Source organism: Carya illinoinensis, chromosome 3 (assembly GCF_018687715.1).
Source record: "Carya illinoinensis cultivar Pawnee chromosome 3, C.illinoinensisPawnee_v1, whole genome shotgun sequence".
NCBI classification, from domain to species: domain Eukaryota; kingdom Viridiplantae; phylum Streptophyta; class Magnoliopsida; order Fagales; family Juglandaceae; genus Carya; species Carya illinoinensis.
The window spans coordinates 16,383,556-16,411,082 of NC_056754.1; the positions used below are offsets into that span (position 1 = coordinate 16,383,556).

A 27,527-nucleotide genomic window follows, 5' to 3' on the forward strand; every position below is an offset into this window, starting at 1 on the left:
CAGATTAGCCGGAATATTGTTCCTGATATCCGGTGACAATAAAAAAGAAAAATTATAGTACAACTTAACTAAAGCCCCAAAATTAAAAATGATCTCAAAAAAGTTTTCGTTATTTTTCGCATAAAAAAGTTAATGATCACAATTTTTTTATGGCAGAATCAGCCTCATCCAAGCTCCACCTCAAATTTAAGCGATTTGCTGCTCTCTCAATCAGGAATTGTCCCATATCGACGCTCTCGTGTTGCCATAGGGGTCAACCGGGAGTGAGATGAAGTCCCTGATCGACACAACCGAGAAAGTTTAAAGTCTTAAGGCAAAAAGATATGAATGCCACTAAGGTTGTGCTATTTCCAAACAAATTCCAATTATAAAAAAAAGGTCAGCCATTTAAAAACTTAAAAAAGACCCTATATACTTAAGGCAATAACTACACTAGTTTTAGAATCAGGAAATTTATATAACTCAATTATCTTGTAAAGTTAACATGCAACTAACATCAATTAAAGATTAAGAATGAAAGAATGTATTGCTACAATTCCTATAATAAAAAATTAAAAATTAAATTTAAAAAAAAAAAAGGCATTTGTACAACCTTCATAATATCTTGGTCAGCAATAACTACGAATATGTTCCTATCCCACAACCTAATAGAACAAAACTGCAATCACCATGGCCACAACACTTCACACCTTGAAACAAAGATACAAAGCCCACAAATATCAGCAAACTTCACTAAAACCCAAACAGAGCAGGCAACCACATCATTCTTCAACTTCACACTCAATATTTTACTTCCTGCGGCTCAAGTGGCTGCTGCTGGACTGGCCCATCTGATCTGGAATTCCGACCACGCACACGGCCCCTTCCCCTACCACGACCACGCCCTGCAAAATCACAAGAGTAAATGATTAGCAGCAGAGTACTTACCTGCAAGAGTTCCATTAGCTAGAAAGCCTACAAAGTAAAAAATAACAAAACTAAATAAAAGAAATCAGATTCATAAGTCATTTGTGGTATTATTCTTAAAATATCAATTCAATTTGCCTATAGTTTGTTTAGAAAATATATCTAGAAGATATATGGTGGAGCAATTAGGCCTTTGTCAGTTGAATATTTATGAGTTGCTCATTAAATAGCAATTACGAAAACAGCATATTATCCATAATGATGTCACTACGTGACATTTGAATGTCAAGGTTCAGCAAGCTTCCCTTTTATATCAAACCGCAAGCAGCAACTCTTGTTCCAATATTACCATCATATTATGAACAAATGAATTCTGTTTCATCAATTATTTTTTAGAACTGTAGCCTAAAGCATCTCGATGAAAACTACAACACGAATTATAAACAAAAAACACATGGTGAGTTCAAGAGGGATTGGATGGCATATATACCAGAAAGGAAAGGATTGAAGGAACTGACAAGCCCCACCTGACCCAAGAAGAAATGCCTTTTTCTTCTACTCTAATGAAAATCCATATATGAATCTCACACTCCTAATCTCAAAGCAGATCTCATATGAAAACACAATGCCACTTACGCGAAAACATAGCCTTATCAGGACCACCAAAAAAAGAGGGAAATACATTGAAGTGAATCTTTATTATGATTGCTCTGAAAGCTTACCACGCCCTTGGGCCAGTGGTAACTCAGATTCACCATAGTCATGGTATCCACCAGACTGATGGCCATAGGCCCGACCTCGTCCCCAGAAAGAATGGCCCCTTGCACGGCCATGACCTCTGCCAGCAAAACTACGTCCAGCACCCTGACCGTCTCCATTATATTCCCCAAGCCCATTATAACTTCCTGAATGTAATAAACAAGAAAAGATCATGAACCGATAAGCAACTTTAGCAGTGTGCACGTGCATCAGGATTCAACATAAATTTAGAATCACAAAGTCAGAGAGCAGTCTGTAATACCCCTGCTGCCCCTGCCCCTGCCCCTGCCCCTTCCCCTACCCCTTCCACGACCACGTGCCCAACCTCGCATCCCAGGTGAGCCCTCTGTGATACATCAAAAGTGATATAAATATTGATATAACAGCAGCAAAAACCTTCGTAACTATAGTATTATAAAAGAGAGAGTATTGCTTAACCTCCTTCATCCTCATAGTAATTCAATGGTTTCACTTGATCAACTGGAAGGGGAAGTTGGTATCTGAGTTAAAGGATATAAATCAAAATTACGGACTATCTAGGTCATCATAATCAAAATTATACCCTAAAAAGTCAGATACAAAGAATAACAGCAGTTCATGATGTTTTCGGATGCCAGACCAAAGAAGTCTTTGAAACAAATGAACAGAAGTGTCCCAACATAATGTGTGTTTCTGTAAATCATATGACATAACTATAAACACTAATAGAGTGTATAGAAAGCACATCCTACATTTTATCTCATAGGGAAAATTATAAGAAATTGAAACAGTAACGAGTCTAGTATGACTCTGTATCCTCTCAGTCCAGTTCTGATACCACCCAAAAGGAACAACAGCTCTTCTTGTGCCCCAACACAAATTAGAGACACAGGCATTTCTGGTGCTAAGATAGCTACCTTAGAACTTAATGTCTATCCACCTCATTTCCCATTAAAACATTTCAGTTACACAACATTAAAAATTTTATCAATAAAAATTTGTTTACTGATCAAAAATAGTTACACAACATTAAAGTCGCTGGCACTTCTACCCTTTTGGTAAATAATTCAACTCCTCGTCCAAAAGTTTTAAATGTCTTGTGAAATATTCAGAAACAAGGGTAACAGATATCTTGAAGTTAGTCCTTCAAACTTAAACAGTTAAACGACCCATACCAAGTAGTCACTTGCTCAATCTTAGCACAGAAGAAGTGGATATCTCAAAGATATCATTGGCGTTGGCAAATTTCTCAGGGAGTCTGATGTAAACTCAAAAATACTAATGAGCTCCAAGGAAGATAGAGCTTGGCAAGTTTAATTAGTGAGCCAGCTATAAAGGAGACTTTTAACTACCACCTTTAGCCAAGCTCAAGTAACTATATTTTTTTTATAAGAATATAAAATGATTCATGCATTGGCAATCAATTAAAAAAAAAAAGTGAAAAAATGCATATGTAAAGCACCAAGAAAAATTTATAACGGTTAAAACTTTGCAGTGGCAACCATACTGTAGGCAATGCCCGATAATCTGGAGATATATATGTAAAAAAATTAAAGAGGATCCACCCCTAAATCACTTACCCAGAGGAAGAAGTATCCAGTTCATTCTTTGAAATAGTAATTGTGATCATTGAAACATGGCGGGTAGTCTCCAAACTGTACCAGAGCAGAAAATTATTCCTACAGACAATATACTGTAGTATTTGCATGAGTTTGAAAACTTAAAAGAGTCTACTGCTTCATACGGAAGAAGGCCTTCTTCTAGCGGTTCCCAAAAATCAGTTATATCAATTGATCCAATTGAAGTATTTTGATGAAGACCAGCAATCCTTCTCTGAAAAGGGAAAAACTTGAATAACTTACGAAGTCCAGAGAGGGAGAGAGAGACAGAGCACTGTCATCCCACCTTAATTAGTTCAGCAATCATCACAGTCTTACTAATAGCTCTGCCCATTGATTTGAGGACAATTTCATCAGACCCTTTCTCCTATATAAAAAACAGGAATTAATTAGAGAGAGAGAGAGAGAGAGAGAGAGAGAGAGAGAGAGAGAGAGAACATATATTTAGGAATGAATGGTTTTTCTAGAAAATGGTCAAAGAAATTGCTTGGTGGACATTCAAAAACGCCATCAGATTTGAGGATTAGGCAGACAAAGCTAACTTTTTTGACAATGGTGTACGCAACAAAATCTGGCAGGCCAAACAAGCCTCAAACCAGGTAAACAAAGTTCAAGCAAATTGCACACATCCAAAATAGCGTTGAGATTCATATTAAATAAAGTATATCTTTTGTGGGTCAGGTCAGACTCATTCATAAGGTTTAGAACGTCAACAATAAAACTAGAACCAAATTAACACATCTGAGAGTAGTCGAAATATCTAATGTAGAGATAAGCATTATTAAACCATTCAATCCTGAAAAAAAAGAATTTAACTAAATTCCAAAGTAACTGTAGCTAGTAGCGTAGTCTCCAGACTTTCCCGATTTAAATTTCAATGCAAATCTGATGTTCACTTCAAGGCCGTAGCCTCGTGATCTAAAAATCTGTCAAAAATCAACTTCTGCCATCACATTCTCCCAAGCCGTCCGTGATAATAATAGTGGTGCATTAGCACCTTAGTGGCACAGTAATAACCGAAAATAGAACTCAAGTATGAGAACTTGAAGCATGTCCAATATACCACACAACGCTAACATTAAAAAGTTTCATAGCAATAAAACCAGACCAGCTTAACCAATTTCTTTTTTTTGTTCTGCATGCGCCAAATTAAATGTATTTTCTATGCCATTCAAAATATACGTAATCCACTAAAAATTCTAGGAATACCTAACATATAATGACAAATTCCACGCAGTTGCAACAATAAGCTCTTCAAAAATGGAAATTGATACAATTTAAGAGAGAGAGAGAGAGAGAGAGAGAGAGAGAGAGAGAGAGAGAGAGAGAGAGAGAGAACCTGAAGGAGAGTGGTGGCGTAGGAAATGTAGTTCCTCATCCTGCCTTGAGAGGTGATTCGAATCTCGTTCTCATTAATCGGCGTCTCCGCCTTTGGCTTCTCCACCCTCTGGTACCTATCCATCTGCACCACCGCCCACCCACCACCGCCCACCCCACAGAACAAACATTACTCCTCGATTTCAATTTCCAAAACAAGCTTTCTGTTTTTTCCACTCGAATCAAAGAAAAGAGAAATCCCACAACAAAACATAAACAAAAAGTTCAAAACATGCTAATTAACCTTGTTTTCGCTGTCTCTGCACCCGTAAGAGTTGGAAGCGAATCTCAGAGAGGGTGCTGACTCTGCAACCACTCACTCCCTCTCCACACACTCTCTTTCTTTTCTGGGTTACTGTTTCCTTGGCAGTTAGGGAAAGCTTTTATATATGGCGGAGAAGACAATGTTAACCAGGGTCCCATGAGAGAGTGAGAGTAGGACTTTTGATTATTGAGGTTGCGATACGGTCGCCGCCTAGACCGCGTCTATGGGCTTGTTCTCATGAGTCGAAGCCCAAGCCCAACACTAGAACTTAATAGGCCCCAAAACTAAAATAAAAATAGAATAATGCTACTTACACAAATTTAGTATACAAGTCTTATGTAAGCTTTTTTATGAAAAATTAGATTCCACTATAAAAAAAAAAAAAATTATTTCTAGTGAAACCCACTTTTTTACAAAAGGCCTATGCAGACTTGCACACCTAAAACTTATACATAGTATTACTCAAAATATATAGATACATACAAAAAAATTACACTTCAATTCATATCCTAATCTTGCTTTTGAACGAAGACTGTGTGCTTATGATATATCATCTCTTTAGTCTATCCACGGGTTTAAAAATGAGATTTTGTTAAAACACCACATGGTTAGGGTCTAGTAGGAGATTGGATAATTTTTATGCAATTATGTGACCTTTAGTTGTAGGAGGCGTATATATAATTATGGTTGGTTATAACTTTTTTTGGAGATGGTAGAATATGGGTGCTTATTTATATAGCCAAACATATTGAACCTCGTAAGATTAGAGGATTGTGATTTAATCCCTCTACTTGGTGTGATGATCGTCAGTTTCCTCGATGGATTCAAATCATAAAGGCATGCGTTTAACAAACTAAAAGAATGGACGTCTCCCTACCTAGCACTTTCTTTTCTTTTTTTTTTTTTTTTTTTCCTTTCCTTGAAAAATACAATATATGTTCATTTTATATATATATATATATATATACATAAAGTTGACAAAAGTCATGAGGTCCAATACTCTACTAGCAAAAGCCCAAAGGATAGTGGAAAGCCTTAAAATCGTATTCGAGATCGACGACCAAAAAGAAAATTTCTCAGGCTATGCAATTTACGTTTGCTCAATTATGTGACCCATGGGGCTGAAAGCCACTGATTTATTCCACGTTATGTTATGAGTTTTTACTTGCGTAATTGGATCTAATTTTTACGGCCAGTTATTTTATTTAGGTTCTCTAATATCTACAAAAGTCCTTACTCTTCAGTGCATAGTACTTTGGTGCATCTGAATTTTTGTTGTCTGAAATAAATCCCATCAGTGTGCCTGCTAACCTAACCTAGAGTCCCTTTCGAAGCAAAAACCACTTCGAACCTTCAAAAACGAAGCGCGAAGCTTCAAAAACCAGCACAAGCAACGAAACACCATGGCAAGTCATCTAAAATTTCAAATTACAAAAAAAAATGCTGGAGTTGGTTACAGATTACAGATAACCATCACTGGATTAATATATCACCGTTAAATGCCTATCTGATGCATTTCATATCAAGAACGATGTATCATCTTAAAACCATTAACACATTCTTCCTTAGCAATGCTGCCTTTCATGCTCCACCATTAAACGTGGCCTCGTATACATGGGGTTCCTGCAAAACAGGGTGAAAATTTCTTTACAAAGTTCTAAACACGCTGGGTGGAACTAATTAAACGCAAGAAAGTAGGATCAGTATGGAGTAAATGAAAAATAAACTTCAGAATTCAGGGGTCCTTGTCTCTTTGTTTTTGAGGTCACCGCTTACAGAGAAGCTATTCCCTCGTTGGAGACCTTACAATCAATAAGGCATATATTTTCAGCTGACCATTCAATTAATTATTCTAACCAAAAAAGGAAAGGAAGCAACTAATATCTAGTTCCCCGAGGGATGCATCAGATGGTTTTTGATACATAATATCAATAAAACAAACTATACATCATAATACATATAGACATCAAGAGCCGAAAGGTACAGTGATGCGAGTATACATATATTACCATGAAAAGGGCTGTAATCAACCTGCGGGCAAACCATCTCATATGCATTGCACGTTGAGCAGCCATTGCAGCTTCCACAGTTTCAAATCGCAAATACACAAAACCAGCACTGTTTCTGTAAGCCGCATAAAAATAAATAAATAAATAAAAATAAAAATTGAATGACTATCATAAACCTGATTACAAGAATCTTTGCAATCGTATGTGTCTGTGTGTGTGCGTGCATTTGTATGTATATGCTAATAATGATGGTAAGATTACTTTCTTTCTTTTTTTTGTAAGTAATGATAGTATAAGATTACTTGAAATAATACAAGCCTATATATCAAGAGCAAGCTTAAAGTATTATGTGAAAGAACCAATAACTGAAGCATCCAGTAAACCTACATGGAGACGGATGCATTTGTATTAGTTTATGGTTCTCAACAATAATTCTCACAAAATAACATTTAGGAGAACTACTTAGAATGGGCATGAGTAGTTTCTTTTTTTAATATAAGTAATAAGAGGGCATGAGTAATTCATAAACTTACTTGTCCACATAAATATGTCTTACTCGGCCATATTTAGAACATTCTTCTTCCACATCCTCTTTAATGTCCATATCAAAATCTGGTTCTGTCTGCAAAAGAATTATACATCAATAATTTGTAGGATGGAGAGACAAATAAAACAAGAAAATCACAGACCTCGGTTGCAGGATCGAACATATTCTTCAATAGTAAGCACTCGCTGGGGGTTCCAACAGGTTCTGCAGCCGGAGTAGGGATAGCTTGCACTGGAAGAGCTGGGACAGAAACTGCGGCTTGCCCATTGGCAGGTAAATTAAAGGCTTGTGTATTTGGAGCTGACCCATTCAAAACAGGAACTCCGAGAGACCCCACAATACTGCAAAGGTAAGTAAAAATTAAACTTATGATTAGGTTATCAGGACGAGAGATCAGAATAGCTGAGATACAAACCTTGTGGCAACACCGGATCGATCCAGCTTCTGCATAAGCAGTGCCCTTGATTGAGCATTCAAAGACTGTATAAGAGAGAACTCACATCAGCAAGGAACTAATTCTGTAACAATTTGACAATTCAACATCACAGGCACTCTTATCACAAAATAAAAATAGAAAAGACCCGCAGTTAGTGCTGCAGAAGAGGACCTCAGCTTTCTAATCTTAACAATTGTCAACATTACAACAAAAATCTTTTTCGTATGAAACAACACTTACAATCAAACTCCATGCAACCATAAGATATTTAGTTGTGCCTAATATGATACCTTTCTGATTCAGCAGCTAAGCTGATTCTATGAAAAGTCAGTAATCATAATGGCCAAGCATGAAAATGCTGTCAAGAGACAAGCCCCCTTACTACATGGAAAATAGTCTTATAATTCTAATTAGGTGGTTCTCTTGTATAAAATCCATGTACTTGGGCCATGCCTGCTGTTCCTATCAATAAAACTTGCATTACTTGAAAAAAAAAAAATTAAACATTTCCTAACCATGTTGTGCTGCACTCTACTTATAGTACATGAACATCAGCATAATATGATCATCTGAATCACATACCCAAATTTATGAATCATCAGCACTATACTCAGGCTTTTGTCTATTTCATGATCAATAAAATTTTTGTTTATCGATAAAAAATAAATAAAGTTTAAGAAAAAAATCAAGTCCTTCGTAAGGATGGCCAAGTTTAACTCACCAAACCACCCCCATCGTCGTCATCAAAGTCTGCCGCTTTCGCTCCAGTTTCTTGAACTCCAACATGATCTGTAACAGATGAAACCTATATATATGGAATTAGACATGAGATTAGCCACAAATATATTTTTTTATCAGTAGCCACAAATATATTGATACAGACCTCCAAAGATACGTAGTGATAACCACATGTCCACAGGAGTACATATACAGCTAACTAACAACAAATTTCTCGATACATTATAATCTCCACATCAAAGCTTCATAATGCAATCCTACCTTGATGGTTCGACCAGCAAGTTCTAATTTTCCATTCAAAGATTGAGCTGCTTTTGCATCTTCAAGCTTAGCAAACTGTAAAAGCATGGAAAACAAATAACTACACTGATGCCAATTATCAATTATGAATAATCTTCTACAGTCAAATAGAATCTATTACTGACTTGAACAAAACCAAAACCCTTGCAGTGTCCCGTCTCAAGGTCTAAGGGAAGTTGCACAAGCTCCACGGGACCAAATGGTTCGAAAATCTGAGTAAGCACCAAAAACAATATGCACATTATAAAATATACTTACAATGTGACAAAATAGAGAAAACCATTCAGAAGGAAACATGTCAGTAATAGATCAATTAAGAACACAGTTGAAGTACCGCTCTAAGTTGGCTTTCAGTCATGTTGAAGTGTAAGTTACCGACATACAACTTTCTATCAACTGCTCCATATGGACCTACAAGACCACCTGAACCCCCACCAGAAGCAGTAGATTGAACGAGGTTCTTTTCAGCCTCAGAAGGTTTAACCATAACGGGTTGTCCAAGAAGTAGTTGGCCAGAGAGAGCAATTGCCATTGGGACAGACATTGCATCATAGAATTCAATATACCTGCAGTATCACCAAGGCTGCATAAGTTTTTCAGCACATAGGAGACTATAAACCTTGCAACCAAAACTTACAAAGCATATAGCTAAGAGATGTAGGGAAACAAAAACTCTAGTGCAGAGAGCTCAAGCTGAGTTTCTTTTGATGAATCTGATGGACTCATGTAAAAGAAGATGTTAGCTCATAACGGCAAAAATAGAAAACTAGAAAAATAACTTATATGACTCAGAAATTAAGAAAAAACAATATATGAGAAAAAACTAACATGGCAGACAGAACAAGAGGAGGAACCATATCATAGCCACGGGAGGGGAGGAAGGGATAACCAGAAGATCCTCTTTTTTTTATTGACACCGGGTGTCCAGGAACAGTGTCCTGACTAATCCAAGGGGTGCACAGGCCCTCGGCAAGGAGTTTCCTGCAAGTGCACCTCAAGTAATTCAATGGGAAAATCTCCCAATCCGATGGCCCCTAAAGATTGTTTGCACCCAAGGGGATTTGAACCTTAGACCTTGGCGGAACATACCCCCAAGCCCAAGGCCTTTACCACTTAAAACAACCAGAAGATCCTCTCCTCATTCAATAGATATGAAAGTGCATGTGGGTGTTTAAAGGGGAGAATCTTCAACTTAAAAGTTTATACACTTGTGATAGAGCATTCAATTCTCAAGTACACCCTTAAAAGTGCAATATATAATAACCAGAACCAAGTCAAGTGAAACCGCTTCCCCCTACCCCATTAACCAATGAAGATAAGGGTGGGGGGAAGAAGTTGTGCCAAAAGATGTTGCCAAAAGTGAACCGTAACCAAATTATGAAAAGGTTTTCAATCACTTATTTTAGGGCTGTAAATGGAAGATACACATGGACATAGAATGCATTACTATTATACAAAAAAAGAAGCCAACGAAAATTACAAAAGGACCCAAAGAAGTTATTAAAAAAAACACAGGTTTATGTCATCTACCTTGAGTACGCAGCATGAATTGATTAAACATGAGTGCAAGGTATTCCCATCATCCCTCATCATTATCGCAATGCTAGTCCATTTAAGAATACAGTTAAACTTGATTCTTGTAAGCTGATATCCTAATAATTTTTTACATACATGCATTAAAAAAAAAAAAACATTTTCCAACAAAAAGGAGCATACCCAACTCCCTTAGATCGTCTTGAATTCCTGTCCATGATCAGCCGGACATCCCTCACCTGAAAATGAGGAAACCCTTAAAATAGAAAAAGAGCCAAAAAGCCCAAAACCAAATTGGAACACAATATAAATGTGCAAGGATGACAAATAGGGGAAAAACTAGACGACCACATTCCACATAAAAACACCAATATCTGGATGTTCACAAGCTCGTCACATAACTCATATGCATGTTTTCACTCACCGCACATATAAGTAAGTCAATATACTAGTTGTAACTGAAGGCAAGAAAGCCTTTACTGCAACAGCAACCAAATGTATCTCAATAGCATGCACTTGTAATGTTTGAAGCAGTTATGCAACAATAATGTAGCTATTCTCACATATGTAAGAAGAAATGAAAATACGAAATGCATTAAGACATCAAAAAAGGACGATAAAGTTTATTATAGAAAGAAATCCAACAATTCTAATGATCTGCTAGGTATTAAGATATAAAACTCCACCAACCTTGCCCGCTTTTGAAAAGAACTCGTATACATCCCTCTCAGTTGCCTTGAGAGGCATCTGCCATCACCAGATTCATATCAGCAGAGAAAACAAACAAAACATATTTAAGAAAATGCCTGATCACACTCGTCTATTTATAGTCTGATCACACTTGTGTATTTATAGTAGCAGGTGTCTACCTGGTATGCAAAAACAGTCCTTTGATCCCTTTCTGGATCCGCTTCTGGCTCCACCACTTCTTTCTTATCTTTAAATCTCCTGCCACCAATACAAGTTTCAGCATAATGAGAAAAAACAAGGTAAACCAAATACAGAAGGAAACAAATTACTTAAGCATGCATAAGATCAAAATGGTTATTTTTTCCTTTTTCCTGTATTAAAAGTTACACTAGTGACAACTTCCAAATCACAAGTATCACAGATTTTGGGAGTTTATTTCATCGCGTCAAAGACCTAATTCTGTCTTGTTGTGCTCGCCATGATAGCATATAAATAGAGAAGCAATTCTTTTTCTGATAAGTATATAAAAGGCCAACTGGTTGAGAGGTAAATAGAGAAGCAGTTTTTTCAATGCAACCCCCCCCCCCCCCCCCCCCCCCAAAACACAAAAAAAAAAAAAAGCCCCCCTTTTGCCTCCATCTTTTTTATAGCCTCTACATATTTTGGCGTCTCCAACATCTCAAATCCTTGCTAAATCTTAGGGCCCATTTGCAAACACAATTGTTCTCATATATTCTCAAATATTTCCTTTCCAAATATCACTCAAACACAAAAAACTTGTTAATTTCAAATTTTCTACTTTTTCATCTAATCATTACCTAATTATTACAACTTTTCCAAACTCCTAAACAAAACACAAAAAATAATAAAACTTTTGCACTTTTCAAAACAAAAATAATATTAAAAAATTATATTCAAACAATTTTTTAACTTTATAATATTTTTATTCAACTTTTTCTCTCCTTCCTCAAAACCCAATAAAACATCTTAACTCAAAATATTTCATTACTATTAACAAACTATTTCACTACTATTCGCAGATATTCTTAGCATCCAAACGAGCTCTTAGCCCTCATCTCTTGAGGTACTTGTTCAAAACTAAGATCCCAAACAGAAAGGGTTCAAATGAACACATTTAAGGGCTTAAAGCATACAAGTTGATATTCAAAGTGCAAAATTTAGGTCACAAGTTTGTTAAATTACCAAATTCTGTTATCTTAGACAATGGGATACTTTTTCTTTTATATAAGTAAATGATAGTATTAATAAGGATAGGCATGGCCCAAATACACAATAAATATACAAGAGATAAGACCTATCTAGGTTACAATGTTGGAAACCAGAAAATCATGTAAATTTAGGCGATTAAAATCTATAGCAGAAAAATAAAGATTGAAGCTCCTCTAACGTCCATTCCTTATCTTCAAATGTTTGCTCGTTACACTCTCTCCATATGCACCACTGCCACCACTTAATGCAAATAGAGACTATCTTCCACACGGTTTTGATTTGTGAAGCACCACCTGGAATTGTCCAGCTACCTACTAACTCAACCACTGTCATTACCCAATTTAACTCTACTTGGTAGAATACTTCACTCCACACAGCTCTAGTTGTCTCACAATGTAGCAAGAGATGATACACCGTCTCACCAGCATTCTTGCACATATAACACCAATCTGAAATAATTACCCGGCACTTCCTCAAATTATAGATTGTCAGAATTTCGCCCAAGGCAACTGTCCAAGTGAAGAAGAGTGCTTTGGAGGGCGCCTTATTCCTCCAAAGTCTTCTCCATGGGAAATGGGTATTAGGGAGAAGTGCAAGCGACTTATAGAAGGATTGAACCGAGAAGGTACCCTTACCTGCAAGTGTCCACCACAACTTATCGACTCAAATAAATTCAGCTTCACGTAGTATACTAGCCTGAAAGAAGCCTCAAAGCTGTCTATTTCCCAATCTTGGGCCGCTCTACTAAATGTGACATTCCATTGGACTTGATCCCCTGATCGAACCATAAGGTCCACCACTGAATCTTCTTGATCACATGCCACCTGGAAAATAGCTGGGAAAGAGTCCTTTAGGGCCTCATCCCCACACCAAATGTCCCTCCAAAATTTTATCCGATTACCCGCACCCACCATAAATTTAGTATAGCAATTAAACACCCCCCACCCACGTCTTATGTGTTTCCAAACCCCCACTCCGTAGGCCCCGTTCCCCTCTCTAGTACACCAACCCCCCCACCCCCCCAAATAAAAAAAAAAAAAAACTTCCGTGTTTGCAATCAACCACCAATTTCCATAGGGCTTCTAGTTCCATATTATATCTCTATAGCCATTTCCCAAGTAGAGCCCGATTGAAAATTCTCAAACTCTTTATCCCCAACCCACATGAAGGAATTGGCTTGCATACCTTGTCCCACATCAAGGTGGAGTTTTTCAATCCGTGTAGCCATGCAAGCTGGAATTGAAAATAAAGACAAAATGAGTTGGTAAGTTAGAGATAGTACTCTTGATTAAAGTTACCCGGCCTCCTTTCGACAAGTACAATCTCTTCCACCCTACCAATCTTCTTTTTATCTTCTCGATAACTGTATCCCAAACAGGTAATGCCTGTGACGCAACCCCCAATGGCAATCCCAAATATGTCATAGGAAGAGAAGCGACCTTACACCCAAGAGTGCTGGCCAAGTGTCGAGTGTAACTAACGGTCCCAACTGGCACTAGCTCTAATTTATCAAAGTTCACTCTCAGGTCTGACGTTGCTTCGAAGAATGGTAAAAGTACCTTCAATGCCCTTAGCTGATCTTATTATGCATTGCAGAAAATTAGTGTCAGCTACAAATAATAAATGAGAAATTCTATTAGGATCACCTACTAAAAAAACTGCCATAAAATCGTTTCTAACCACAACCGATAGCATGCTACTCAGGGTCTCCATGATGACAACAAAGAGAAGAGTAGATCACCCTATCTTAAGCCACGAGAACTGTTGAAGAAATTAGCTTATCCGCCATTAATCAAAACTGAGAACCTTGCCTTAGAGATGCACCATCTGATCCACGAACACCATCTCTCCCCAAAACCACCTCTCCAAAAAATAAAGAAGGAACTCCCAATTTACATGATTGTATGCATCTTCCATACCTAGCTTACATATAATTCCTGCAATATCAAACTTTAATCTACTATCCAAACATTTATTGGCTATAAGAATTGAATCCAGGATTTGACGGCCCCTTACGAAAGTATTTTGTGGCTTCGAAATAATCTTACCTATGGCATCCCCTAGCCTGTTTGCAAGTACCTTGGAAATAATTTTGTACACCACATTTATGAGGCTATTGGGCCTATAATCTTTTACCTCCAATGCTTCGATCTTCTTCGGGATCAATGCAATAAAAGTAGTATTTAGGCTTTTCTCAAACTTCCCAGCCAAGAACAATTCCCGGAACACATTCATTATATCCTCTTTCACTACTTTCCAACAAGTTTGGAAAAACCCCATCAAAAAGCCATCTGGACTTGGTGCTGTCTTTCACCATTCTTTTCACTACATCATGTACCTCCTCTTCCTCAAAAGATCTTTCCAACCAAGACGATGTCTATGGCTCAATAGAGTCAAAACCGAGTCCATCAAGTTTTGATCTCCACCCGTCTCGTTTTGTAAACATCTATTTAAAGAAATCCACCACGTGGTCCCGAATCACAGGAGCTTCCGTGCAATCTATACCATTGATGTTCAGCATCTCAATGGTATTATTTCTCTCATGAGAGTTAGCCACTCTGTGGAAGAATTTTGTGCTTCGGACCCCTTATTTCAACCATAATGCTCTTGACTTCTGACGCCAAGAGATCTCCCCTAAAGATAATACTCCTTCCAACTCTGAAGCCAGCTCTGCCTTTCGCGATATCTCCTATAGGTAGAGGACTCTATCCTCAAGTATTCTCTCCTAATCCTGCAGTTCCTCCACCATGGTTTTCTCTCACTCTCGTATGTCCCCAAAAGTTTGAGAGTTCCAAAGCTTTAAATCATTTTTAAAGCTTTTAAGTTGCTTGCAAGAATGTGGGAGGGGGTACTATGAAACTGATAAGATGACCATCGTAGCCTTACCCTATCCACAAAGCTCTCACTTTTAAGCCACATGTTTTCAAACTTAAAATAACGACGCCCGCCTTGGATACCACCGCCATCCAACAAGATGGGGGAAAATGATCCAAGCAGAGGCGAGGCAACCTCTTCTGGCACACTCTAGGTAATGTATTTCTCAATCCGGTGATATTAGGAATCTATCCAGCCGAGACCACATCTAATTATTAGACCAAGAATAGGGGGCCCCTATGAGTGGAAGATCAACCAAATTCAACTAAAAAATACATGCTGAAAAATCTATCATGCCAGGGCACAACCGACTTATCTCCATAGGAAATCACAATGCAATTTCTCAATACATGCCGCCACACTTGCATGACATGGATAAGAAATATGTAGGAAGATTGGAAAGAGTGTTTTTTATTAGAGTAATCCTACCCCCTTTCGACAGACACAATCTCTTTCAACCTGCCAATCTTTGTTCAATCTTTTCAATAACTGCATCCCAAATGGTTTTAGCCCTAGAGGCGGCGGCCCCCAAAGGAAAACCCAAATAATTCATAGGGAGAGAGTGTGAGTCAACAGCCGATATTACGAACGTTACCAACTAGAACCATTTCTGACTTGGATAAATTCACTTTCAAACTGGACACAACCTCAAAGCAAAGTAAGAGTGCCCTTAGTGTCTAAATCTGGTTTAGTTTTGCCTTGCAAAAAACTAAGGTGTCGTCTACTAACAACAAATGAGAAATGTGAAGAGTGCCTCAATGGATGCCACCAACCGAAAACCTAGCCATGAACCCACTATTAACCATCGTTGAGATCATTCTGTTACATACCTCCATGACTATGACAAAGACGAGAAGGGACAACGGATCCCCTTGTCGTAAACCTCAAGAACTGTTAAAAAAACCAATCGAGCTGCCATTTATCAAAACTGAGAATCGCGTCGTTGAGATGCACCACCTAATCCAAGAGCACCATCTCTCCCCAAAACCACACCTTCCAAGCAAATACAACAAAAAATCCCAGTTAACAAACGAACCCAAATAGGACTCAAGAACAGCTGTTATTTTATTTTATGGTTTATCTATTTTAGTATTATTATTTTCAAAATTTGAAAACATATTAGATTAAAAGATTTTGTATCTCACTAGGTAACTTATTGACATCTCTGTGTAGACTCTCTTGTTTTCCTTTCAATTTGAAAAGATTCCTAGATTAGAACCAACACTCAAATTCAAACTCTACCCAATCTCCTGAAAACTTACGTAAAACCCTTTCCCTCATCTATAAAATCTCACGAAACCCTCAAATTAATCACACAAAAATCCAATTTACACAAAGAGGGAAAAACTCATGCGCATAGGCTTAGGCTGCATTTGGTTCCTCAACTCATCTAATCTAATCATTACAACTTTTTCAACTTCCAAGTATATAATAAAAAATTCAATTTTTTCAAATTCCAAAATAATAATCATATTAAAAAATAATATTCTAATAATATTTTATTCAACTTTCAGCTTTCATCTCAACTCAACATCCAAAACGGCCCTTAACTTTCTGCCAGCCACCGCCAACCACCCCAGGACGTCGGAGCACCACCGACAGTGCCAAAAATTGCCGGCCAACTGTGTGCCGTCGCACCCACTCTCTCCAGTAAGCCCCTATCGTCGCACTCACCCTCCTCCCTCTCTGCTTCTTTTTGGTTTCAGCCCATCTCTCCCTTAACTCTTTTTCTTTCTTTCACTGTGTCACGTCACCCTACCCAGAGAAGCCCCATAATGTCGCCGGTCACACCCAGCCACCAGGGTCTTCATCATAGCTGGTCCCTCCTCTCGGTGAGTCCCCCTGCCATCATAAGGCCAACCAATTCATTTTTTACCTTGTCTCATGTAGCTTCTAGTAAGGAAATGCCTTAGGGATTGAATCGGGTTGAGCCCTAAGCCTTTCCGCCCAAATATTTCTTTAAGTGTGTGGGCCTAGGTGTTAAGTAAACTGGTTGGGTTTAACTCAACCATGTTTCAAAAACCATCATGGGTTAAAGGGGCTTTGAGCCTGAGTCCCATTCAGCCTGTGCCTACTTTCTTAGGAGAGTAGAAGCTCTCTGTTAGGCCTTGTCATGCACTGGGCCCAAACCTTATTCCTCTACAGCACCTTATGTTAGTAGGCCAAATCTTTTTTATTACTCAGACAAAGATTAGGAATTAATTAAGTATATATATATTTTTTTTTTTGATAAATAAAAATTATATTAATCAAAAGAATGGCAAAAACGCCTGTGTTACAACTCTAATGCCCCACCTAAGTAGGTGCATTAGAGGCTAGAAAGTCCCGAAGGGCCATACCATTAAAATCAACAGCTATGGCCCAGCTACAAAGAGTTCTAAAAAATAAAAGTTTAAGCTCCTCTATAGATCTTTCTTGGTCTTCAAACGTCCTTTCATTGCGCTCCCGCCACAAACTCCACACAATGCAAATCGGAATCATTCTCCACATAGCTTTAGTCGGCCGCCTTCCTCTTATGCTTGGCCAGCTAGCCAATGCTGCCTCAACCGTTCTTGGCATCACCCATGTCAATGCCGAGCGAGCAAACACCTCGTTCCATAAAGTCCTTGCTACCCCACAATGTAACAAAAGGTGATCGACCGACTCTCCTCCACTTTTGCACATACAACACCAGTCTGCAATGATAATCCTTCTTTTCCTTAGATTATCAGTGGTAAGAATCTTACCCAACACTGCTGTCCAGACGAAGAAAGAGGCTTTTGGAGGTGCATTGTGACGCCATATCTTCCTCCACGGGAAAAGAGAAGTAGGCTCTGGGGTAAGAACCTTATAGAAAGATTTAACCGAGAAAATACCTTTTCTTGTTGGCTTCCACCACATGACATCCTCTTGCTGGCTGTCTAGATTTATAGAGTATATATAGCTGTAAAAATCTGCAATGCTACTCATCTCCCAATCCTGTAGCGCCCTACCGAAGTGAATATTCCAAACAATCCGTCCCTCCATCACCTCCATAGCATCCGCCACTGAAATATTCTTTGCACTCGCCAGTTGGAAGAGAGATGGGTACGCATCTTTTAAGGCCCGACAATCACACCACACATCGCTCCAAAATTTAATCCTGGATCCTGTACCCACCTGAAACTTAACAAAACGGTTAAAAACCTCCCATCCTCTTCTAATGTTTTTCCACAAACCAACTCCATAAGCCCCCTTACTTCTCTCGTGCTCCACTCTCCCCATAAGCCGCCATACTTTTTTTCTATAACCATTTTCCATAGCGCATCTGGTTCTCTGGGATATCTCCATAACCATTTGCCTAATAGTGCCCGGTTAAACACCCTTAGGTTTCTAACACCCAAACCTCCCCCCTAGATAGACTTACATACCTGTTTCCACTTGACCAAGTGAAACTTGAACTCATCTCCCAATCCTCCCCACAGGAAATCTCGTTGAAGCTTCTCAATACGGACTGCTACACTTGCTGGAATTGGAAAAAGAGATAAGAAATATGTGGGTAGATTAGAAAGTGTGCTTTTTATCAAGGTGATCCTACCGCCTTTAGACAAGTACATTCTTTTCCACCCTGCCAGTCGCCGCTCAATTTTCTCAAACACCATATCCCATATAGAAGTAGCCCTTGAACCACTCCCCAAAGGCAGTCCCAGATAGGTCATAGGAAGAGAAGCAACCTTACAACCCAGCGTTCGTGCCAATAGGCGGGTGTTTGGAACCGACCCAATTGGCACCAATTCTGATTTATCCAGATTCACCTTCAACCCAGAGACAGCCTCAAAACAGAACAGTACAGCCTTTAGCGCTTGAACCTGCCTATGCTCAGCTTCACACATGATCAATGTATCATCTGCAAATAATAAGTGGGAAATATCAATGATGCCCCTGCTTGGGGTACCAATCGGGAAACCTGCAATAACACCATTCACAACCAGTGCCGATATCATCCTGCTTAGCGCCTCCATGACCATGACAAACAGCAAAGGAGACAATGGATCCCCTTGTCTCAAACCACGTGAACTCTGGAAAAATCCCACTGAGGTTCCGTTCAATAGTACCGAAAATTTTGCCGAAGAAATGCACCAACGAATCCAGGCCCTCCATCTCTCCCCAAAACCACACCTCCTTAATAAGTGTAAAAGGAACTCCCAGTTAACATGATCATACGCCTTTTCCATGTCAAGTTTACACATGATTCCTGCTTTCCTGGCGTTTAGTCGACTGTCGAGGCATTCATTGGCAATTAACACTGCATCTAAGATCTGTCTTCCTTTAACAAAAGCATTTTGGGGTTGAGTAACAATCTTACCCATCACCTCACTTAGTCTATTCGCAAGTACCTTGGATATTATCTTATACACCCCACTCACTAGACTGATAGGCCTAAAATCCTTAATCTCCATCGCTCCCACCTTCTTAGGTATCAAAGCTAAGAAAGTGGCGTTAAGGCTTTTTTCAAATCTTCCCACCCTAAAGAACTCCTGGAAGACTTTCATTAGATCTTCCTTAATAACACCCCAACAGTCTTGGAAGAAACCCATAGAGAAACCATCCGGTCCTGGTGCCTTGTCCTTAGCCATTTTCCTCACAACTTCATAGATCTCTCTCTCTTCAAAATCCCTTTCTAAATGTGATGCGTCACTCAAACCAATGGTATTAAAATCCAGCCCATTCAGAGGAGGCCGCCATCCCGCCTGTTCCTTTAGCAAGTTCTCATAATAACCCGCAACATGATTGTGAATTTCCTGTTCATCTCTGCACTCCATTCCATCCACCTTCAACATTTCAATGTTGTTATTTCTCCTGTGTGAGTTTGCTATTCTGTGGAAAAAGCCCGTGCACCGATCCCCTTCCCTCAACCATACAGCTCTTGATTTTTGACGCCACGACACCTCCTCTAATAGGATTAACCTTTCAATTTCTGCACCCAGCTCAACCTTTCTGTCTTTTTCTGCCTGTGTGAGGTGTTGTACCTCTTGAAGTCTCTCAAGCGCCTGAAGTTCCGCCAGCTTTGCTTTTTTGGATTCCCCTACATTGCCAAACGATTCCAAGTTCCAAGTTTGGAGATCCTTTTTAAGAGCTTTCAATTTCGCCGCAAAAATGAAACTCGGGGTTCCTTGAAACTGATAGGAGGACCACCATTGTTTAACCCTATCCACAAAACCTTCTGATTTTAGCCACATATTCTCAAATTTAAACGGCCGACGACCCTTCCGAATACCTCCACAGTCTAACATAATTGGCCAATGGTCCGAGCCAATACGGGCTAGCCTCTTCTGCCAAACCTCCGGAAAGTGACTTTCCCATTCCGGTGAAATGAGAAAACGATCCAGTCGGGACCAGGACTGATTATTCGACCAGGTAGCGATACCCCCAGCTATAGGCAGATCTACCAAATTCAAATCAAAAATGCACTCTGAGAAGGCCTCCATTGCTGGTCGTAATCTTCTGCTTCCCGATGCTTCACTTGGGAATCTCACGACATTGAAATCCCCTCCTATGCACCAGGGGAGATCCCACACACTGTGAATCCCGGCAAGTTCATCCCATAGCAAGTTTCTTTCAGAATCTGAGTTGGCACCATAAACACCTGCAAAAACCCAACGATAGTTATCGGCTATACTCAGAAACGAGCATGCCACCGTATAATTACCAACAAATTCCTCCACCCTTTCTACCACACGTCTGTCCCACAAAACCACAATTCCCCCTAAAGCTCCATTAGAGGCCAAATAAGCCCAATCTACATGTACACCACTCCATAAACTTCGCACTATTTCTCTATCCATACCTTTCAATTTAGTTTCTTGCAAACACACAATATCCGCTTTCCATTCCCTAATCATATTTCTAATCCGCAGGCGCTTATCCCCCTCATTAAGCCCACGAACGTTCCATGACACAATTTTTGGTTTCATGGAGAAACATTCTGCCCCTTCCCTTTTAACCTACCCCTACTAGCGCTACCCTCCATGTTCATCGACCAAGTCAATCTTTGGAGTTCCCTATGCTTTTTTGATTTTCCTTTATCCTTTTGTTTGTGCCCTGCTTCGATGGCTGTAAACAACGCCATAAACTGCTCCTCATACCCATCACACTCAAGCCCCACTATTTTTTGAATTTCTTTCACTTTATGATAAACCCAATCTGTTACAATCGGTTGGGAAGGGAGGCAGAAATTTAAAGGGGTAGGTTCCTCCAATCTACTCAGCAGAATTTCGTGACTGACTCCATCCAGATCAATATCATCCAAACCCACTTGTTTTTCTTCATTAGGAAGCACAAAATCACCCTCCACCGAGTACCTACACTCATCGGGCCCATCTCCTTCCGCTGCCTCAAATTCCGAATCACTGCCTGGTTGGATTATGGGCTCCAAACCATCTTCCCCATTGATTCTAGAGGATATCGGCGTTTTCTGGCCATTACATAGAGAGAAGAAGTTTCCTTCACTCATTGGCGTTGAATGGGGTTGGACCGGGGTTGGGCTGGGTACATCTGTAGTCGCCGTGACCTTGCCGGAGTGTCCCCCTGTTCCCGTCGGCAGCTTCTGTGGACTCGCCGGCGTCATCTGACTCGACTGCGTGCACAGAACACGCGATGGTGTCTCGGTGAAGATCGACGGGTCAGCGGGTCGGGGTAACCGATTCGAAAGGCTCGGGTCAGGGCCAGCAGGACTTAAAATTGGGATGGGCTGGGATGGCCCAGGCCCAGGTCCATGTCCATCTCCATTTAAATCAGAACCCCACGTCCCCGCTCCCTGACTCTCTTCTCCTAACATCAATTCCTTCCCTTTTATTTCCTTTTTCATCCCGACATAGGCACGTAATTCTTCCAGCTCCCTCTGCATTCTCCTCACCTGTCCCTGCAACTCTAACAGTCTCCTACTACTCACCCACATCTCCTGTCCCACCTTAGGCCTGCCGAAAACTGACCTCTGTACTGTTTTAGAGGCTCGAGACACACCCCCTTGCTGGACCGCCTCTGTTTTCTGCACGCCGTTTACTTGCTTTGCCGCCGTGAGAGCCTCTCCGTATGTGACAGTATGGGGTTTCCATGCTCTTCTGTACAACTGATTCCCATCTCCTTTTACCGCCGGCACCTTTTTGTGTGTCATCTCCTCAACCATCTCCTTGAGGCTTTTCCATCCCCATCCACCATACCCTTCTGGAAAACAGAGTAGAGATGTTCTTCCCTCACGCCCATACTCTGCCATCGACAGATATCTCCCACGGTGGTTTGCACAGCGTTGAGCAATAAAACTCCTATAACCTTCTCGGACCACCGAATACATCTCCTTTCTTCCTCCCCTCAAACATTCCTCTAACACACGTACCAGCCATAGTATTGTGTTACGGCAGACCACCACCTCGTATTTTTCTTTCCAACCCCTTTCCGTTACCCGAAAGTTTACTCCCTCGCTTGCGATAGTGATTCTCTTAGATTCTACCACTAACTCCCTAATCTGAGGCATATCTCCGACACATCAACAAGATTAAACCATGATCTTAACACCCCATGGATGCTCTGAATAATGGTTTCTACGTAGGATTATTTCTCTCAGAAAGTGTACGGAGAGAAAAAAGAAGGTCACCAATAAACTACCTATTACTCACATACATAGTATATATATATCAAAAGTATTTATTAAGTTTGCACAAAAACAGGATAATTACTATGTTAAATTCTATTTTTCGTATTTAATTAAGTAAAGAATTTTGACATGTTTTTCAAGAAAAGTATCGATGTTGGGTAACTTGTATAGGTGACGCATTACAAGTTGGAAATCAGGAAGTAGCGCTAAAAGGTAAATAGTATGATCATATAAATGCATGCGTACTGTAAATGTTCTAATTGTGTATGAAAATATGATGACGGTTATCTACGCTACACTAAGAGCCAAGTCAAGGTTAAATTCCTTTCACAATCTTTGATTAATTATGACATTATGCTTGTGTAAATAAATTTGTTGTTTGATGGATTGAATGTTACTAAGATCATATGGAAGCCATGAAATGTTCACGTATTAATTTAAGTCAAGTATGTCATCTAATAAAATAGCCAGATCATGCATGCCATGTTCCTGTAGTACTTAGATCATGTATACCATGTAATGTTCATGTATTAATTTAAGTCAAGCATGCCATGCAATAAAATAGCCAGATCATGTATGCCATGTTAATGAAGTACCTAGATCATATATGCCATGTTCATGTAGTACTAAGATCATGTATGCTATGACATGTCATAAAATGTTTAGATCATGTCATGTTATGCTACGCCATGTACAAGAATATGCCAAGCTAGAAAGTTCATGAAGTCAATAAAATTCTCATGCATTAAGAAAGACAAGAAGCTTAAGGTGACACGAACCCAAGCATGTTCACCATAAGTTATGTTAAGACGGTGCTACAAACTCAAGCGTTGTTACCACAAGTTAGGTGAAACACAGACTCAGGCATGTTTCACTCCACGTACAAGTTATGCAAGTTAAGTAAAACATGTACAAGTTATGTATGCTTCCACTCATGTTAATGATGAATAGACATGCTATGAGAATCTATAAATAATATGTGTATGCTTGAAGAGTCTTTTCAAAAATGAAGTCTATGATACGTTATGTATGTTTGTGGTATGATGTGCTATCTACTGAGTCTTCGACTCATTTTCGTTTGGTTCTCTATTTTCTTCTATGTTTAAACTGTCGCATATGAAGTTTATGATGATGTGAAGCTGGATGGCCAGAAGTAGATCTAGTACAAGGACTTCGAATTGAATTAGTGTTCTTTTCACAAGGATTAGTTTCTTTTATGTCATTTCGATAAGAAGTCTAATTTAAGACTAGTTTATGTTTTTTTTTCTTTCTTTTCAGTTTCAAGTTCCAAAGACTATTTATGTTCATTTCATTTTGATGTTTTTCAATAAATGACGTATTTCAAAATATTGAGTCTCTTTACCGGGCATTATGCTATGTATGTTAGTAACATCTCTATCCTATGGGAACGGGATGTTACAGTAGGCCTTCTCCATATCCAACTTGCACAAGAGACCCGAATTGCCCAATTTTAGCCTACTATCTAGACATTCATTGGCGATAAGTATTGAGTCCAAAATCTATTGTCCCCTAACAAATGCGTTTTGGGGTTTCCAAATGATCTGCCTCAAAACTCCTCCCAGACGATTTGCAAGCACTTTGGAAATGATCTTATACACCCCATTCACAATGTTAATGGGCCATTAATCCTTAACCTATGATGCCCCAGTCTTCTTGGGAATAAGTGCAATAAAAGTGGCATTGAGACTTTTCTCAAATTTCCCAACCAAAAAAAATTCATGAAATACCTTCATTAAATCCTCCTTCATCCCTTCCCAATAAAATTGGAAGAAACCCATTGAAAATCCATCTAGCCCCGGAGCTATGTCTTTGACCATCTTTCTCACCACTTCATGGACCTCGGCCTCCTCAAACGGACTCTCCAACCAAGTGACATCTTGTTGCTCGATGGGCTCAAATGCTAGCCCATCAATCTTTAGTCTCAACCCCAATGGCTCCCATATTTCAAGCTTAGTGCATTGCAATCTCCTAAAAGTGATGAAGAACAGGACTATATGAAAAATGTCTCATATGCAAGTATTGTTAGAAACCTAATGTATAACATGGTGTGTACACGACCTAATATCTCCCAGGCCATTAATTTAGTCAGTCGATATATGCACAATACTGGAAAGACACACTGACATGCAGCTAAATGGATTCTACGGTATATTATAGGGATCGTAAATCTTGGTTTGAAGTTCGAGAGAAGTGAAGATGGTCTAGTAGTTTAGTCACACATGGATTTGTTGTGCCAGAACACCCAAAAACACACACACAAGATAGAGACAATATCTAAGTGGTTCGGCAATTTGCCTACGTCCACTAAAGCACAAACGAATGATTTCACTATGTTTGTACAAAATTGCAAACACTCAAAACAACCTTTCTATCTCTCAAATGGCCCTCTTCTCTTCGTTTTCCCCACACTGATTTACAAAGCAAAGCTCTCCTTTTATAGGAAAAGCTCCACCAACTCCAGCCATTAATCTTGACAAAAGGAAAGGGCTGCTACAGCCATATTGGACAGTGGACGGTGCAGCCATAGTGTATTTCACACATGGGGGGTTTTCAACAACACCAATTGTCGAAAAGCCACCCAAGTGTGAATTGCCCATGTGAACTTATCTAAGGCTGCTGGAAATTTGCAGCCTCCTACCCACCAAGAGAAGCTTCTCATCAAGTCTAAAATGGCTGCAACAGCCCCTCCATTAGTCAAGAATGGTGGCTGGCGTTGGTGGAGATAATGCAAGTAAAAGTTAGCTAAGACGAAACTAGCTGGACTCCTATAGAGGGAGTAGAGGCTACACAAAAGATGGGCACATCGACTAAAGACAGAATAGGTTAGTAGTAGGATGAGGGGTCAGTCGCTCGGATCAGAGATGGAGACCTCAACAACAGGTTCTCTAATGTGTGCCAGGATCAGTGCGAGACCATAGATTTCCAATGCAGTGGGAGTTGTGTATTGCCCTATAGATGTGTTGAAGCCTAATGTATGCCACTGCAGTCTCCCAAACCTCTAAAACAATAAATTAATTCAACACAGCTTGGTTTCTATCTTCCAAAAGAATAGAAATATTTTGATCAATGACCAATTTTAATTACAAGCCGGTGTGAAAGATACACCCTCCACATTGCTGAGATGGCATAATTCGATTAGCAAGAGAAGTTTAAAATTAAATCCTCTTACCAATCAAATTATGCCATGTCAGTAGCATAGAGAGCGTATTTTACACACCGGCTTGTAAATATAATTTTCCTTTGACCAATACATGCATTGAAAAAAAATAAAAAGGCTATAAATGTTGTTACACAGCACCAATATATTACATCCCTATTTTTATAGGTAATCAAGAAGTTTCATTCATAATAAAAGGCATAGCCAAGTACACAAGACGTATACATGAGTAATACCTAACTAGGATTTTTTGTCATTTGACCAAGGTAACCCTTACCCTAACCATTTGATATACTAACGAGTAGAAGTTATGATTAAGGAGTTTCATATACTTAATTTCTTAACATATACATCCCTTCTAGACTTTTTTTTTTATCAGTAAGAAATGCATCCGTCCTAAATATCTCATGATGTACACAGGTAAGCAAATTGAACAGAAGAAAGACCATTTTAAAACTAAAAGCTTCCGTTTTAGTTTCAAAATATAACAAGCTCAAATCAATTATCTGTTGTTCAATGATAATAGCCAGGATCCAAATATAAACCAAGACTTAAGTTGGCACTACACAATTTTTTTCCACAGCAGGCATTCTACATTATAAACTCTCCTCTCTCTCTTTTCTTTTTGAGTAACTTCTATCTTCTCTCCAGAACCACCAAACTTAATGCATTTCATTACTAAGTAAAAGAACCACCAACAGAGTATCAAAAAGAAGGACGGAATAGAACCTCCGAATTTGAAGAAACCAAAAAAGAAAAATGTAATACGTTTAAAAGAAAAAAATAACCTGCTTTCTCTCATCTCTAGGTCTCTTTCCCTCTCTCGGTCGCGGTCCGACCTACTCCTGCTTCTCCGCGAACTTTCTCTCTCTTCTCTCTCCTTTCTCTCCCTTTCTTTCTCCCTCTCCCTCTCCCTCCTCTCTCTCTCCCTCTCCTTCTCCTTGTCTCTCTCCCTTCTCTCTCTCTCCTTCCCCTTCTCTCTACCACTCCGTTCTCGCTCTCGATCCCGCTCTCGATCCTTTTCTCTCTCGGAATCTCTGTGATGCCGATCCTTGTCGCGATGACCAGACCGCTCGCGCTCGCGCTTGCTGCTGACGTTCTCGTCGTCGCCTCTGGACCTCTTGCTCTTTCGGTCCTCACCGTCAGCGGAGGCAGGATCGTCGTCGTCGACATCTCTCTTTCTGTAGCTCCTCTCGCTGCCCTCCCTGCTCTTGTTCTGCCTCTTCGAGTCTCGCTCTTCGTTCTCCTCCACTGTCTTCTCCAAGTACTCGTAAGCGTCGAAGTCCATGGGTTCCCCTCTTCAGGGACTTATCGAAGCCCTAGATTTGCAGAGGGTAGGAAGGGATGAAATCATGAAACGGTGAGAATTCGTGAAGCAATTGGGATTTTTTTGGGCATGTCTAGGGTTTTGGAATGGCTTGGGCTGGGTGCGAATCTATGATCTGAAACCTGGACTCAGATGTGATTTTGTAAAAAGA

General features: G+C 39.5%; 2 protein-coding genes across 4 annotated transcripts; both read right to left on the reverse strand.

The window, feature by feature from the left end:
• Positions 1-471: 471 nt before the first annotated feature.
• LOC122303492 (translation initiation factor IF-2-like) lies at positions 472-5,073 on the reverse strand. Of its 2 annotated transcripts, XM_043115293.1 has the most exons (9): positions 4,885-5,068; positions 4,603-4,725; positions 3,550-3,630; positions 3,389-3,477; positions 3,225-3,299; positions 2,104-2,165; positions 1,928-2,011; positions 1,629-1,811; positions 472-884 (listed from the first exon to the last, which is right to left on the reverse strand). In XM_043115293.1, exons 2-9 carry the CDS (start codon positions 4,723-4,725, stop codon positions 781-783), a joined length of 801 nt encoding a protein of 266 aa, XP_042971227.1. In that variant the 5' UTR covers positions 4,885-5,068; the 3' UTR covers positions 472-780. The 2 variants fall into 2 exon arrangements, with proteins under 2 accessions (XP_042971227.1, XP_042971228.1); XM_043115294.1 differs by lacking the exon at positions 3,389-3,477 and having other exon boundaries at positions 3,225-3,337; positions 4,885-5,073.
• A 1,241-nt stretch (positions 5,074-6,314) lies between these two features.
• On the reverse strand, positions 6,315-27,527 carry LOC122303491 (RNA-binding protein 39-like). 2 transcript variants are annotated; one of them, XM_043115291.1, is made up of 13 exons: positions 26,838-27,526; positions 11,338-11,416; positions 11,159-11,215; positions 10,652-10,707; positions 9,270-9,501; positions 9,061-9,147; positions 8,897-8,971; positions 8,619-8,702; positions 7,877-7,941; positions 7,604-7,802; positions 7,448-7,536; positions 6,915-7,029; positions 6,315-6,528 (listed from the first exon to the last, which is right to left on the reverse strand). In XM_043115291.1, exons 1-13 carry the CDS (start codon positions 27,335-27,337, stop codon positions 6,487-6,489), a joined length of 1,680 nt encoding a protein of 559 aa, XP_042971225.1. In that variant the 5' UTR covers positions 27,338-27,526; the 3' UTR covers positions 6,315-6,486. The 2 variants fall into 2 exon arrangements, with proteins under 2 accessions (XP_042971225.1, XP_042971226.1); XM_043115292.1 differs by lacking the exons at positions 6,315-6,528; positions 6,915-7,029 and adding an exon at positions 7,045-7,297 and having other exon boundaries at positions 26,838-27,527.